The sequence below is a fragment of the Peromyscus leucopus genome, chromosome 5 (assembly GCF_004664715.2).
Source record: "Peromyscus leucopus breed LL Stock chromosome 5, UCI_PerLeu_2.1, whole genome shotgun sequence".
Classification (NCBI taxonomy): Eukaryota; Metazoa; Chordata; class Mammalia; order Rodentia; family Cricetidae; genus Peromyscus; species Peromyscus leucopus.
The window spans coordinates 41,130,347-41,147,298 of NC_051067.1; the positions used below are offsets into that span (position 1 = coordinate 41,130,347).

Consider the following 16,952-nt stretch of genomic DNA (forward strand, 5'->3'; position numbering starts at 1 on the left):
TCACACCGTGTGTAGTTGAGACAGGGCCAGTTGTGAAATTGAAGTACAGGAATGGAAGTGTGAAACTGTATCTTTGAATACTGAAGGAAATGTTATGACTATGAGTTGGAAGAAGTCAAAATGAGAAAGGCCATGAAGCAAGTTGAGTAACAATAGTTATCTTGAGAAGAAAGCAAGTAGAGGGCTACTGGCAAAAAGCCCATGTTAAAGTCCCACAAGATGAATGAGTCTGGATTGAGGTCATCAGTGATTATTTATCCAGTGAGAGACATTTGGAACTATGATTCCATAGTGCTGAAGTCTCATAGGGGTGGCTTAGGCTAAAGACAAACATTCTACATCATTTCTGTGTTTTAGACAATTTTCTCTCAATATTTGTTTTATTATGTATGTATCTGTGATAGAATGATATCGTAGTTACTTTTCAATTGCTGTGACAGCTTATAAAACAATGTGTTTATTGGGGGTTACAGTTTCAGAGGTTTACAGTTTGTGACCATTACCATGGGGAGCATGGCTGGCAGGCGGGGCACTGAGCAGTAGCTGAGAGTTTAAACCTTTATCCACAAGCACAAGGCAAAGTGCCAATTAGGAATGGTCTGGGCTTTGAAACTTCAAAGTCAGTCCTCGGTGACACACCTCTTCCAACAAAGCTACACCTAATCCTTCCCAAACAGTTCTACCAACTGGGGACCAGGTATTCAAGCATATGAGCCTATGGGGACCATTCTCATTCACATCATCATTTTTTTTTTGTAGTTTGTTATTATTTTCAGTGCATGAGTCTTTTGTTCGACATATGTCTGTGTACCATATGAGTACCTGGTACCCAGGGAGGTTAGAAGAGGGTGTTGGATCCTCTGGAATTGGATTTACAGGTAGTTATGAGCTGCCATGTGTGTGCTAAGAATTGAATTCAGGCCTGCTGACAGAGTAGCCAGTACTCTTAATCACTGAGCCATCTTTGCAGTCCTCTTGAGAGGCAAATTTAAGCCATGTGTAATAATACATTCATCCATGTTTCAGAATATTTCTTTACACTGTGTGAAGATGTGTCACTGTGATTGGTTTACTAAAGAGCTGAATAGCCAATAGCTAGGCAGGAAGAGGATAGGTGGAACTTCCAGGGACAGAGAGGACTCTGGGAAGAAGAAAGGTGAAGTCAACAGCCAGACATGGAAAGGAAACAGGAGGCAGAAGATGGAGGAGAGGTAATGCCATGTAGCAGAATGTAGATTAATATAAATGGGTTAATTTAAGTTACAAGAGCTAGTTGAGACAAACCTAAGCTAAAGGCCAAACTTTCACAATTAATAAATAAGTTCCCATGTCATTATTTGGGGCCTGGCTATCCAAAGATAATACTGCTACACATGCATTCCAAAAGTTCCTGCCGATCTGTACAAAGGGTGGTCGTGGTTTACCTTGTTGTGCCCCTGCACTAAACACATGTGATACTTCTATCCATACTGTGTTCACTATGCTGTGGGAACAGTGCCTTACAATGTGACTATTTTTACTTAGTGTTTGTCCATTACTAGAAAATAAACTTCCAAAATATGTCTTCTACAGCCACACAGGACATGGAATTAAGTGCTATGTACTATTCAGGGTACTTAAACTTCATTGTCACTTAATTGAAAAATTTAGCTTATCCAAAAAAAAAGCTGTATCTTTTTTTTTCCCAAATAGTCAACTTAATTCTTTTATTACATTTATTTGTGTGAATGTATGTGGGTATACACATGGTGTGTATGTGGAATTCAGGGTACAGGGGGTCCATTCTCTCCATATGGGTTCTAGGAATCAAACTCAGGTCTTCAGGGTTGGAAGTAATCTCTAACCTACCAAGTCCTCTTATTACCCTGTCACTCTACTTGAGGACATCAGAGTAAGATAACTTTAGTGAGAAAAAAAAATGCAGGGATCTAGTCTTGGAATTCTCTGAGTATCAGTCAGTGGTTACAAAACTTGGATTTCTAGTTTGCCTATCTGCTTACATATCCTGAAATAAGGTCCAGACTTAGACCTCAGGCTGGGACATCCTAAATATACAATATAAGTAGTAGGGAGTAATTTCTTTACTAAGGCTTCCTTCCCTTCCTTTCCATACAGGGAAATCACAAATGAACATGGAACTTTGTACCCACATGGAATGTCACAAAGGAATCTGGATCTACATGATAAAATTGCTCTCCTGGTTGTATTTACCAGAGTCCTAGGGTCAACTAAGTTTATGATGATGCTTTATACATACCTTAAATTTGTCTTTCAAGTTCAAGCTTGAGTCAGTATCAAGGCAATCTCTGGGTCTGTTATTTATCATGTGGCATTCCTCACCTGTATGACACAGAAGCCTTTGAAACATATGCTGGTACAAATGAGTTCTGATGTCTAACAGGGTCCTGTGCTGTTGTTCCCTTTAGGGGAGGGGACCAAGTAGGTGCAGAGCCAATGACACAGACTCTGGGAGAATGTTGAAACAACAAGCTCAGTTAATCTAGGAAGAGGCAAGCCTTATATACCCTCTACCCCACTGTGGGGGTAGGTCTGATGAATATGCATCTGCTGGTGTGACATGGCTGCCTCTTATTGGTACAGGTCATCATCACATCATGTCTCCTGCTGTTGCTAAGGCCCCTAGGCAGACCCAGGTTGGCTCTCAGGAAGTATCTTATTACGGGTTTGGGCCTGCTGGCCCTCAGGCCTATTAGGGATGAGTCATCCCACACTGATGAAAGACAATTTTTACACCAACGGATCATTCCAGTTGTGAGGATTAGGCTCTTCACTCTTTCACTGAACAATCTAGCTTTACCTATGCTTTTTCTAAACTAGGAAGTGTTGTACTCTGAGAGCATTGCTGGATTCCTTATGCCAACAGTCCCCTGGTTCTTGGGACCTCTCTGGTATTTCACAGTGCTAGAACTCTGGTTGAAGGAAGGTTTAGCCTCTCTAAAACTTACATATTCTCTCATCTGTGTTTAGTCAGTGCTGAACAAGCCATCCCAGTCTTCTCATGGTGTGGCCTGCTTTACTTGTGACACACTAGTTGTCTTAGTTAGGGTTTCTATTGCTATGAAGAGACAGCATGACCACAGAAACTTTTATAAGAACAACATTTAATTGTGGGGCTTACAATTTCAGAGGTTTAGTCCATTAATCATCATGGCAGGACATGGCAGCATGCAGACAGACATGGTGCTAGAGAAGGAGCTGAGAGTTCTACATCTTGACCTGCAGGCAACAGGAAGTGGTCTGAGACACTGGGTATAGCTTGAGCATAGGAGACCTCAAAGCCTGCCTCCACAATGACATACTTCCTCCCACAAGGCCACACCTCCTAATAATGCCACTCCCTGTGAGCTAATGAGGGCCAGTTATATTCAAACTACCCCACTAGTAAAGCAAAGACAGAACAATGAGAGTAGAGACAGCAGTGGTCGTCTGGCACTGCACTTCACATTACTGCAGTGCCACTGTAGGACTGGGCAGGTGTGTCAGGCCTCTCTGTCAGCTTCTGAGGTATCATCAGGCGAGGCTGCCACCGCCACCCAAGTGCTCAGTCTAGTCAGAGGCTGTGCCAATACAGCATGGCACAACTTTCTCCTGGTGTATATCCTTAGGTGGGTTTGGAGGTCTCATGGCTGTATAAGATCTTCCTACACTTACAACAGGTGGACCTTTTCCATTGTGTATTTGTCCACTGACCACTTCTGCCCCCTTTGGAAATCTAAAAGGTGTTTGAAGTCTGCCTGGAGTTGCTAAAGGGAGTTCTGTGTCTTCAGATGTTTTCTGCTTGACAACCAGCTCATTTTCTTGCTCTTGGTCTCCACATTTTTGACCTTGGGAAGGTATGGGTTATAGCTCAGTGCTAGAGTGTCTGCACAAGCCAAGGTTCATTCCCCAGGACACAGTCGGGGTGGGGAGCAACTTCGGATTCTTCATCTGAAATAAAAGAAATTTGTCAGCTGTTCCCCATTCTGAGAGTGGGAGAGATGATTCAAATGAAGCTACTGTAAGCGTGAATACCAGCAAAAGACTGCAAAGGGGCCCTGTTGTAGGAACCAGGGAAAACCAGGAGGGTGGGCTTGGCTAGGTGTAGAAGTCTGGTAGATGTTTAGATAGGAAGGACACCACAATGCAGAGAACTAGAGATCACCTAGAATGAAGATGAGACGAGCTTTGAGACTTAGTCATAGAAAAGGGGCTTATTGAATAAAGCTTAAAAAGAAAAAGGGGGCAGAGACATGGCTCAGTGTCTAAGAGCACTTGTTCTTGTAGAGGCCCCAGATTTGATTCCAAGCACCCACATGGCAGTTCACAACCATCTGTAATTCCAGTTCTAGGGGATCCAACAGCTTCTTCTGATCTCTTTGGGCAGTGGACACATACATGCAGGCCAAAAAAAAGTAAAAAACCCAAAGAATTGTACAGTATAATATCTGGGTTACAAGTTGGTATGAGCAGTACCCTAATGCCAAACAAACAGTTGTTGCATAGAAAGGATGAAGACCATGAACAACCTGATGGTGTAATACAGAAGACTCCCAGGAGGGAAAGAATGGGGTGAGTTGATCATACAGACTAGAAGGCACTGAGAGATTCTTAACCAGAGGAGCCAAGGAGGTGTAGAGGGGGCTAGTGGGCTACATAGTCTGTAGGGCTACAAACGAGATGAGTTAGAAAAGCATTTAACAAATTATCTGAACCAAAAAGCTAACAGAACTGTTGTGAGACAAAGTGAGAATAGGCAACTTTGGTTCCTCTGACAGAGGTTGGAGTCATCAGGGATGTGACTTAGCACCAACCTTTGTGTGTTTGTGTGGCTGTGTCTCTGTGTGTGTATCTGTGTGGTGTGGAGTGTTTCTGTGTGCCTGTTTATACATACGGAGGCCAGAGGACAACCTTCAGTGTCCTTTCTCAGGCACCACCCACACCTTGCAGGCTCTCTCACTGGCCTGGACCTCAGCAGAAAGGCTAGACTAGGTGCCCCGCTCCAATCCCTGTCTTCCGTCACTGGGATTACAAGCCCAGATTAGTAAATATATATCCTTAAAATATATATGTTTTAAATACCTATTAAGTGTATATATTTTTAGATATATATTTTAATAGGTTATGGGGATCAAAGTCCTCATGGTTTCAGGGCAAGCACTTTACCAACGGAACTCTTCCCAGCCCAGCACCTAGCTTCCTAAGCCATAGGTTGCAAATGCATATGAGAGTCATATAATTTAATTGAATGGGGACTGCAAAAAAATGCAATCATACATGTTTCTGAATGACCAAAAATTAAATAAAAATGCATGAGTGGGAGGAGTTTCTTGTAAATGAAGGTAGAATTTTTCTGTCCCAATGGCCCAGTCCCAAATAAATGCCTATATTAATTACAGAATGCTTAGTCAATAGCTCAGGCTTATTACTAACTAGCTCTTATATTCAGATTAACCCATTTCTATTAATCTATGTATTTCAACATGGTCCTTGGCTTTACCCACCTTCTGGCATCTTATTTATTAGACAGCTAGCTCACATCTCTTTTGACTCTGCCCTTCTTCATCCCAGTCCTCAGTTTTATTGTCCCGCCTAACTTTATCCTGCCTTGCTATAGTCCAAACAGCTTTATTATTAATCAATGAGAGTGATACATATTCACAGCATACAGAAGAATCATCCCATAGCAGTTTCTGGTAACTCTTGCCTATATTATACTGTACAGCTTCACCATGGTCTTGGTTTTGAACACACAACATGAATATTCCATTATGCATATGTAATACCAATAAACATTGCCTAAAATGCCTCAGCTCAGATTTGAAAATACTCTATGTTATACATTGAGGTGTTTTTTACTGCACATATAAAGCGTTCTGCTCTTATAGAAACACAATGGTTATGTTCACATTGGCAGCACATACATAAAAATCAGGACAATGCACAGAAGATTAGCATGGCCCTTCTGCAAGGATGACACTCAAATTTGTGAAGCGTTCCATACTTTTTAGTAAGGAAATGGAACCCGCCTAGATGTCCATCAACAAAAAATGGATAACAAAACTGGGCATATGTACACTTTGGAATTTTACCCAGCTGTAACTAGATGGGAGACCATGAGTGGGGAGCAAGAGATGTTGAGGAAGTTTGGGGAGGAGGGCAGAAGCACTTTCATTATGAAAGGGGAATGAAGGCTTCTGGGAGTGGGTTGTGAGAGAGGGGACAGAAGAAAAACAACCCAAACAAAATTTATTTGAAAAAAGAAAAATGCTGTAATAGAACCTAGTTCTTTATATGCTAGTGAAAAAAAGGGGGGGCAAACCTGGTTATAATCTAAAGAACTATTTTTCAAATATACAAAACTTTGGGCCTTAGAAAATAAAGTGGATTGAGGGTGTATTTGTGATGCTATCTGGATTAGAAATAAAAATTAGGTTTTTTGTTTGTTTCTTTTTAAGAAACTCCCATTCATATACACAGTGGAAATACAACTCGCATCTGTCCCCAGCAAGTATAGTAGGTTGGATGTAAGAGAAGCGGGTAAAGAGACTTGTTGCTAAACCTGATGACTTGGGTTTGATGCCTGGGTTCCACATAGTCACAGGAATTAATCAACTTCCACCAAGTTATTCTCTGACCTCCACATACATGCTGTGGCATTCATTCACCCACATATTCACATAAACACAAATAAAGAAATGTAATCAAAAAGAAAAAAACCCTATTGGCTTAATTATAGAATACAAAGACTTAATATTTTCCTGCTATCATTCCTCAACATGTAAGTATCAAATTTATGTATCTTTAGATTATATTATACTGTATTATAGAATTGCTGCGGGATAATGCTCTTGTACACTGTAAAGACTTGTCACTTGTATTGGTTTAATAAAACACTGATTGGCCAGTAGCCAGTCAAGAAGTATAGGTGGGGTGACCAGATTAGGAGAATTCTGGGAAAAGAAAAGGCAGAGGCAGAGTTGCCAGACAGAGGCAGAGGAAATAAGATGAGACTGTTGGACTGAGAAAAGGTACCAAGCCATGTGGCTAAACATAGACAAGAATTATAGGTTAATTTAAGCATAAGAGCTAGTTAGTTATAAGCCTGAGCAATAGGCCAAACAGTTTATAATTGATATAAGCCTCTGTGTGTTTATTTGGGACCGAATAGGCAGGACAGAAACTTCCATCTACATAGAATATTTGGTTTTAAAAACTGCTGTTTGAGTTATTGATTTGAGTTTCTTTTTTAAAACCTTTAAATTAATTTTCACTTGGGATTAGAACATAAATTTCAGTGATTTCCCAGGGGATCCTAGATACACTTCTGCCATTTTGTATTATGTGAAATAGTGTTCTCGGCATTGACAATTATAAAATCAAACTATATGGGCCAGCAAAATAGTTCAGGAAGGGAGCTGGAGAGATGGTTCAGATGTTCAGAGCGTTTGTTGAAGAGGACCTGGATTTGGTTCCTATCACCCATATGATGGTTCAAAACCATCTATAACTTCAGTTCCAGGATATATGATGCCCTCTTCTGACCTAGGCAGGCATGAGGCACAGATGTGGTGCACATACATACATACATACATGCCAAATTCTCATATAAATAAAATAAAATAAAATCCTTTTTAAAAATCAATGGGTTAGCCAGGTGGTGGTGGCGCATGCCTTTAATCCCAGCACTTGGGAGGCAGAGCCAGGCAAATCTCTGTGAGTTCGAGGCCAGCCTGGTCTACAGAGTGAAATCCAGGACAGGCACCAAAACTACACAGAGGAACCCTGTCTCGAAGGAAAAAAAAAATCAATGGTTTAGTGGGTAAAGGCACTTGTCAAATTAGCCTGAAAACATGAGTCAATCCCTAGACTCTACAAGGCAGAAGGAGAGAACAACTTCTGAATGCATAGATTAAATGAACTAGAGATTCTCACAAGAGGCATCCAAACATGACAGTTAAACACATTCGTGATGAGGTCAGAACCATTGGCATATGCCCATGTCACACTAGAGAAACCTGAAACTTCCTTCTGAAGTAATTTGTCCCAAGAGTGAGGCCAAATTTGAATTTGCTACTTCTCACCCTATGTCTTCCACCTCTCTATAACTTATCTGTATATTCTGAACTTGTCTGTTATCTACTGGCCTGTCTGGACTCTGTTGTTTGGGTCTGAATCTGTGTCCCCATGCCTGCTTGATGACTGGCCGTCTAGTCTGTCGTAGGAGTCTGAATCTGTCCCTGCCTGAATGTTGTCTTCCTTACAGATCTCTCCCTAACCAAGGGCTTTTGCTCTGTATCTATTGAAGAGATCATAGAGCATCACATGGGAAGGAATGAAGGATACTTTACAGAAATCTTTAGTGAAGTTTTATGAGGGATTATACTTGACTCACTTCAACTAACCCAGAAGCACTCAGAAAGGCAAATATAACTGTCATCATCAAGGAATACCCACATGTTTTTTCAGCATTTATAGAAGGTATTTATTTTATAAAGTTGCTTCCATCTTGCTGTTTTCAAAACATGATTATTATAACACAAAGACATATATACATATATATGCATACACACATACACACACACACACACACACACACACATATATATATATATATATATATATATATATAGAGAGAGAGAGAGAGAGAGAGAGAGAGAGAGAGAGTTTTCTGAGTCAGGGCCATGGAAGAGTACATGTCTTGAGATTACAGCTATGCGCTTAGGTTGTAGAAGGTGATAACATGGAAAATTCATGGCAAGTAAGATTGACTGTTACATTGTTCTCTTAAAGGCAAGTTAAACAGATTGAATATACAGCAGGAAATCAGTCTTAAGTGACCTCAACATGTATTATTAACTCAGCTATGAGGTCCACCAAAAGTTCCAGTCTCTTTAGACATAAGAGATATTTTCATAGTAATCTATTGCCATACGTGAAATTTGTCCTCTGATCTCCACATGTACACACACATTCTCATACACATATACATGTTAAATAAATAAAAATTCAAACTGTCAACCAACTCTAAAAAACTGTTGCAGATGGTGCTGGGAAAATGGCTCAGCAGTTCAGGACACTTGATACTACTTACTGCAGAGCCCCTGGGCTCAGTTCCCAGAACCCAAGTCAGGTGGCTCACAACCACCTGTACCTTCAGCTCCGGCGGATCTGATTCCCTCTTCTGACCTCAGAGGCCACTTGCAGGGACAGGGTGCACATACACTAAGGCACACACGTATGCACATAAATAATTACAACTTTAGAAAATGTTGAACATATTGTGTCCTACAGCATCAAACATTCAGCCAAGGTTTAATTCTTTACATAAAAGTAAGCAAACACATCACTTCACAAATTTCCTTTGTTTTTTTTTTCCATTGAAAACATATTAAAATGATTAGTGTGTACGTACATAATGTGTGTGTGGGGGGGATGTGCACTATGGCGTCTATGTGGAGGTCAGAGGACAGCTTTGTGGGGTCAGGTCTCTTCATTAACCTTGTCGCTCTCCGGGGTTGAACTCAGATCACCAGTCATAGGTGGTAAAAGCCTTTTACTGACTGAGCTACCTCACTGACCCCACCCTGCTCATTTTAATAAGGATCTTATCTACATGAAAGCACTGTTTTAGTCTTTCATGGTTTTTGAGATGGGGTGGCAGTGTTGCCCAGGCTGGTCTTGTGCTCATGGACTAAGCCATCCTCTCAGCTCAACCTCCTGAGTGCAATGACTATAGGCAGCCACCACCACGCACAGCATGGGGACCCACTCTGGATCCTGGCCTTCTCTGTCTAAAGCTCTAGAGTTAAAAATAAAATGATTTTTGAGTTCTGAAAAGTTATGTGGATGCACCGGGCGGTGGTGGTGCATGCCTTTAATCTCTGTGAGTTCGAGGCCAGCCTGGTCTACACAGAGAGTGTTCCAGGACAGCCACAGCAGTTACATAGAGAAACCCTGTCATGAAAAACTAAAAAAAAAAAAAAAAAAAAGGGGGGGGGGGGGGGGGGCCGGAATTATGTGGGTGCTTAAAATGTAAGTCTATGGGTTTGTGGGTGTGAAATGAAAGTTCCCTGAAAAAGCCATACCTGGATTAGTTTGAAGATTATGTCTCCCATTCTTCACATCTCCACTTCCCAGATCTTCATTCCATTTTTGCTTCAGCTAGCTCCAGAATCCCTGCACTTCCTCTCAGTCTCCAACTGTCCACCCTCAAACTGCACCCATCACATTGATAAGGGAGACCATAGTAATGACTTCCTGTGTAAATGTGGGTAACTCTTACTCCCCAAAGCATTAAGTCCATTTATATCTTACAGAAAAATACCCAACTTTATATTATTTTTTAACTCACCCAGTCTTTACAAAGTGCACACAAATACTTACAGAGTTGTTCAATATTTAATACTATTCAAGAACAGCTTCTCTATTCAAATGTATTTCCAGATTTGCTTGCTTTAAGAGAAATCACTAGGGATGAACCAAAAAAAAAAAAAAAAATAGAGGATAAGAAAGCTGACTGGAGGATCCAGAAGACACCAGTAGCTGATTCTTAGACAGCTATTAATTTTGCTAAGAACAGAATAGACCAGATGAACATCTTATTTTCCAAGATGGCCCCATTTAGACGACTGTTAGGTCCCAGAGGTAGTCTATACTATCCAGAAATGAGCAACGTGGTTAGATCAAAACCAGCATTCCTCGGGAACTTGAGAAACCAGTTCCCACCTGCCACAAGGAGTCATTTCCGGTCGTCTGGCAGAAGGGGCATATGGCTACCCGTGGTGCCTATCAACATATCAAAGCCTGCGCTGCCGCCTGGCTCCCTCAGCATCACAAGTAACGGTTACACATTTCAAAGCCCACACTAGCATCCTAGCCCTTCTCACCTCCTCTACCCTGAACCCCCTTCAGCTCACAGGCTTTCCTCCCCCCAGCTACTCCCCATATTCTTAGAATCCAGCTTTTCTCACCATGCTCCCTCAAGTCTCTGTCCCCTGCCATTCTCTCCTCTCTCACAGATCGCCCCGGCCAGTCCAGTCTGCGGGCTGTGTTCAGTCTACTTCCCTCTCTCTCTGCTCGGGACTCTTCCAGGTGCCTCTGGCTGCTCTCTCTCACATTTCTACACTAAAAATCTTAACCATATCATGGAGCTGTCATGTTGGCAGTTTCTTTACTGAACCCCCTCACATAAAAGGACTGCAAGTCCACAGGATGAGTCCAATTCAGCAACTGTACGTGCTCTAAAATGCCTAGTGAGGTTCCAGTGATGACTGGAGCCTTGCCCACACTTCTCACATTTGTAAGGGCTCGCTCCAGTGTGGCTTCTCTGGGATTCATAAGGCGTGCCCGGCTACTAAAGCTTTTATTGCACTGACGACACTGATAAGGTTTCTCACCAGTGTGGATACGAAGATGCTGAAAAGTCCAGCATTCTGAATGAAGGCAGGCTTTGCCACACTCGGTACACTGATAGCGCTTCCCTCCAGTGTGTATCTGCTGATATTGGACAAGGCGTGAGATAAGGCAGATAATGCATGCTTCACATTCATTGGGCCTTTCCCCTCTGTGGATTCTTCCATGTCTAATGAGATCACTGCAGGTACTGAAGGCTTTTCCATACTCCTTACATTGATAAGGTTTCTCTGCAGTGCGGCTCCGCTGATGTTCATTCAGGCCTGATTTCTGGTTGAAGGCCTTCCCACACTCTTTACATTCATGTGGCTTCTCCCGGGTATGGATTCTCCGGTGTTGAATGAGGCTTGAGCTCTGAGTGAAGCTTTTCCCACATTCATTGCACCTGCATTGTCTTTCTTCAGCAGGGGTTGATGCAGCCTTTCCATCCTCCTGTATTTACACGTTTCTCTGTACTTAGAATCCAGAAGAGCATCTCTTTGGAGTCTGCTGTCCCCAAAATGTCATGATTCTTTTAAGACTTCTTGCTTTGCTGTCAACCCCTGGTTTACAAGTATAGGTTCACTACCTGGAACAATAACCAGAACAAAAATAAATGGATCCTTATCAGAAAGATACTTTCCTAGAGTGTGGATAAGTTTACATAATGTAAGGATGACTTCAACAGGGCTATCGGAGTGACCACCTCTCCACAGCTGAAATTCAAGCTGGAGAAAAAGCAAGACTCACAGAGAGACTATGCAAAGGCAGATGCTACGGAATATTCACCACAGGAAAAGCACTATTCTAGGTGTTCCACGCATGTTAACTTGTTAAATCTTCAGTTAACTCTTCACTTGAGGTGCTTCCATGTTTCTAAGTCAGACACACATAAACTGAAGGCACAGGAAGTTTACCTAACTTGTCTACTGTCAAAAGCTACTTAGTTGCAATGCTTAACTCCAACCCCTGTAATTTGGCCCTAGAATCACAATCTTAACCCTGTTCAGAGCTACCAGAGCTCCCTTTGAATGGAGGACATGTGCCTTATTCTTGAAACTGGTGGAGGCCAGAAGGTTCACATTTGAGCTGTGTCACTGTGGAATGGTTGACTGTTGATTCCTGCTTGGCCTTCAAAAGCACTACATCTTCTGAGGGCACTTCAGAACGTTCTTGCTTCTGACCTAGCAAATAGTGGGTTTATAAGAGAGCTATGAGAGCCCAAGCTAATGATTCATGCAAGAGATTATGTGGAACCATATGAAACATTCTGTAGAAGGATGGTTCAATGGAAGGACCAAATTCTATAACCCACAAGAGCAGAAAAGAAAGAACAAAGTGAACCAATAAGATGTGGTCATTTTATACAGGTCAAATTATTTGACTGATTGATTGTCCTTTAAACAGGGAAATCCAGCTGGGCTTGGTGGCACAGGCCTGAAGTCCAAATTACACAGAGGGCTGAAAAGGATTACAAGTTCAAAGTAATCTGGAGAACTTGGTGAGACTTTATCTTAAAATATGTAATTTAAAAGGGTGTGGGGATAGAGCTCAGTTGAAATGCACTTGCTTAGCTTGTACAAGGCTATGGGTTCAATCCTCAGTCCCAGAAGGAACACAAAGGGGGTCAGGGTGTGCGGGAATCTGATTTCTCTCTCCTTGAGTGCATGCTGTATTTGATGGCTCCTTTCTACTGAAATATGGCAGAAGTGATGGTATCTAACTTCTATATAATAATAGTTTTTAAAAAGCTTTGTGGTTTTTCCCTTTCTCTCCACTGGAGAAAACTAGGTGAAATGTCATGAGAACAAGCAATTCTATTGTAATATACCTTATTAAATATAATTTACGTTAGTAAATTGCCACATGCTGTTTGGGCTCACTAAAAAGCTGGTTTTGGAGGAGGGCTTGGCTCCTCCACTTCAGGCCCAAGCATGTTGGTCTAGAGGTATCCTTCGAGACCGCTTGTCGGAGACAGACAGACTGTCCACTCCCGGCCCTGAGGCAGGAGGGAAAGAGAAAAACAGAAAAAGCGAGTAAAACAGCCCAGAGTAAAACAACCCTGTCCTTGACAGCCTGCCCTGCTTCCGAACTCACAATCACCCCAGTTCCAGGGGATATTGCACCCTCTTCTCACCTCTGTGGATGATAGGCATATACATGTAGGCAAAACACTCAATAAAATGAAATAAATATAAAATAAAAATTTAAAAAACAAATAAATGCATGTGATTTTTTTAAATGCCAGTGGTGGGAAGTCTCACCACAGGAAGAAATTCTGCCTGGGACCTTCTTTGTTGATCAGAGGCTCCAACTGACTGTGTATGACTGGGCCTCCAAGTCCTTTCTAGTCTTTTCCTGATGTTCTATATCTGCTGCTTGCTGTTCTGTGCTCTTCTGCTTGCTTATGTTTAATAAGCTCACTCATTTGGAAACCAAAAGCATGACTATGCTGGATCATTCTCCATGATGAATATAACTGGGAAAGTTGTAAGAATCTGCAAAATGCCATTACTGTTTCTAAGGAGTAAATGGTCCAATGCTGAGGAAATCCCCAGATAGGAATATCTCTCCTTGTGTGTATTGGCTCAGGAATGAGCAAAGTGGACTAATCTTAGTGAGCAGTAGTGGAAGCTACACCATGTGGCTGAGGCTTTACCAATGGCTACTGGGAGAAATAATACGATCTTTTTAGCCAGGTGGGAAAGCTATTGAGGAGCAAGATTGAATAAGACAGTAAAAAGTTCGATCAGAAAAGGAGATGGTGGACTTCTAGAGCTGTCTGGTAATGTTGCCAAAAAACCTGAGTCATAAGCAGAGGAAAGGAAGGGGAACATCGTCACTGCAAGAAAATTTCATTTTGAAATTGGCTCTGTGAGGGGATACCAGGGTCAAAGACCTGACTGATAACTCTCGGCTCTCATCTGATCTCCTATGGTACTCCTTAAAGACTGTGTGCAAAAAGTTAAGGAACCTATGAATCAGGAAGTGTTCACTGGTGCGGCTGGTAACTTCACGGCAAGGATGTGGATCAGGATTATTAAAGCTGCTGCTCTTGTCAATAAACAAGTTACTATGACTCTCATAGTGAATGAGACAAGGAATCCAATCAACCAAGTGATTAAAAAAATATAACTGGGGGAGCTGGGCAACTGATGCATGTGAAAGTGACTCAAGCCACCACCTTTACACCCCTGGTGAGCAGGAGAGCCCTGGACAAAATACATGGAGTGACCTCCTGAGAACTATGGCAGATTCTTCAAAAGAATGGATTGTGAGCTTCAAGGGGTCTCAGTGGGTAAAGGCACTTGGGAAGCAAGCCTGATAGCCTGGGTTTGACCCACAGAATCCATGGAGTTAGATACAGTGGCTCACTTACACTCCTAACGCTGTCCATGGAAACTGGACATGGGATTGTCCAGAACGTTACAGACCAGCTAGCGTGGAGAACACAGAAGAGCAGAAGCAGCAAGAGAGACCACGTCTTAACAAGACCAAAGAAAGAACCAACTCCCAAAACACTGTCCCCTGACTTCCACACCACACTGTGTACACATATACAGTAGTAAGTATTTTTAAAAAAATAAAGGCTAGAGCCCCTGACTGATGCTTCCCAGGCCATTTCTGCTGGATGATGCATCTGACTTGACATTCTACTGTTTATCTGCTGCTTGTCGTTTTGTTCTTTTACTTCTGCTTGCTCTGTATTTAATAAACTCATTCGAAACTGAAAGGCCATTGTGTGTCATTCTCTATGTGGAACACCTGGGATGAGTCAACGTGGCAAAGACCTAAAACTTCCTGTCAGCAGACCAAGAGCAACTGAAGTTACTAACAACCACAACTGGGTTGTCCCAAAAGGGATCTGTCAGCCTTAGTTATGCTATCAGATGGCTATACTAGTCTTGACTGACATCTTCATTGAAAAACTCAGGAGATCCTCCTAAGCAGCAGGCAGATTCCCAATTCACAAACAACACTGTTTTATATATATACATATATGTGTGTGTGTGTGTGTATATATATATATATATATATATATATATATATATATATATATAATTAAGATTTAGGGGTTACAGGGCAGTGGAGGCACACGCCTTTAATCCCAGCATTTGGGAGGCAGAGGCAAGAGAATCTGTGAGTTGGAGACCAGCCTGGACCATAGAGTGAGTTCCAAAACAGCCAGGGCTACACAGAGAAACCCTGTCTTGGAAAGAGGAATGAGGAGGGGAGGGGAGGAAGGGAAAGGAAAAAGGAAAAGAGAGGAAAGGAAAAGAAGAGATAAGAAAAAGAAAAGAAAAGGAAAAATATTTAGGGGGTGATTGTTTACACAGAAGCAGAGAACTCAGACTTGTAGCCATAGGCAACGGAGCTTCGCTCTTTGTTCAGTATTCAGTGTCTAAAACCCCAGTCCTCCTCATCCCACCTTAGTGAGTTTCCAAGCTCACTAAGCTCTTGCTCCAGATCTTCAAGCATAGCCACTGCTTCCTCCCCACTGTGTGGGCTCTGCTGTTGCACCCAGGCCTGCGGCTCCTTGGGCAGGATGGCCAGGAATGGCTCCAGCACCAGCAGCTCCAGGATCTGTTCTTCGGTGTGGGCCCCAGGCTGCAGCCACTGTCTGCAGAGCTCATGTAGCCAGCTCAGAGCTCTCCAAGGCCCAGGAGTCTCTTGGCCAGAAAAGCTGTTCCCTGGAGGATAGCTTTCTTGGTCCCAGAGAGGACCTTCCTCTACCTTCACAATCTTAAGTACATCCTGTCCTGCTGTTGAAACCATTCTGGGATTCATTTAGAAGGTTCATAGCACTGTGAGTTAAAAGAAAAATTATGATTGAGGACTCTTTGATTCAATCTTCCTAAGGAACTTTAACTTGACAACAGAATATTATATATCAATGGTAAATAAAAGTAGTGAGAAACATACAATAAATAAAAACAATGAATAGAATTTATATTAGTAAAAAGTGGCCAGACATGGTGGCACAAGCCTTTAATCCCAGCATTTGAGAGGCAGAGGCAGCCAGATCGTTGAGATGTGAAGGCCAACCTCATCTACATGAGTCCTGACTGCCTCTGCCTCTCAAATGCTGGGATTAAAGGCTTGTGCCACCATGTCTGGCCACTTTTAAAGTATATATAATCATTACTTATATATGCTTGGGAAAAGCATATGATAAAATGCATATTAATGGTCTCAAGTCTCCATCCTTCCCTCTAGCCTTGTATTTCTAATGCCCTCCAACCCTGAATTGTGACTCTGAGCTCAACCATGTGGCTATCGGCTCATGTGGTATTGGCAAGCCAGAGACTTGAGAGGCACTTGCGTGACTGGGGCTTGGTTTGCTTTTTCCCCTCTCAAATTGTCCTAAGGTTATGACTAGGCAAGTCTTCAGATGATATAAGACACAAGAAGAGTTAAGTCATTCCACCAAAAATGACAGCACTCTAGACCAGCTAAAAATGGAGAGGCTGATGATCACGTGGGTAGGCCTAACTTAAGACCTGTAGAATTATGTGGCCACTCTGCGACTGACAGCAAACGTACAAATATGTCCTACCCAT

At 42.2% G+C, this 16,952-nt stretch overlaps 1 protein-coding gene and 1 non-coding gene across 2 annotated transcripts; one reads left to right on the forward strand and one right to left on the reverse strand.

Moving 5' to 3' along the window:
• The first annotated feature begins 5,900 nt into the window (after positions 1-5,900).
• LOC114702242 lies at positions 5,901-6,005 on the forward strand. Its single transcript, XR_003735944.1, has one exon. It is a non-coding gene; the product is annotated as a U6 spliceosomal RNA (small nuclear RNA).
• Positions 6,006-11,142: 5,137 nt separating this feature from the next.
• Positions 11,143-16,167, reverse strand: LOC114701973 (zinc finger and SCAN domain-containing protein 31-like). Its single transcript, XM_028882197.2, has 3 exons — positions 15,843-16,167; positions 14,278-14,342; positions 11,143-11,844 (listed from the first exon to the last, which is right to left on the reverse strand). Exons 1-3 carry the CDS (start codon positions 16,165-16,167, stop codon positions 11,143-11,145), a joined length of 1,092 nt encoding a protein of 363 aa, XP_028738030.2.
• Positions 16,168-16,952: the final 785 nt, after the last annotated feature.

Excerpts from the sequence above, each read along its gene's own strand:
- LOC114701973 (XM_028882197.2), bottom strand. The coding sequence starts at position 16,167 with ATGGTTTCAACAGCAGGACAGGATGTACTTAAGATTGTGAAGGTAGAG. Across the intron at positions 14,343-15,842 it reads AGATCTGGAGCAAGAGCTTA|TCTTTAAGGAGTACCATAGG; the intron begins GTGAGCTTGGAA and ends TTTTGCACACAG. Across the intron at positions 11,845-14,277 it reads CAGTCAGGTCTTTGACCCTG|GAGGATGGAAAGGCTGCATC; the intron begins GTATCCCCTCAC and ends GTGTAAATACAG.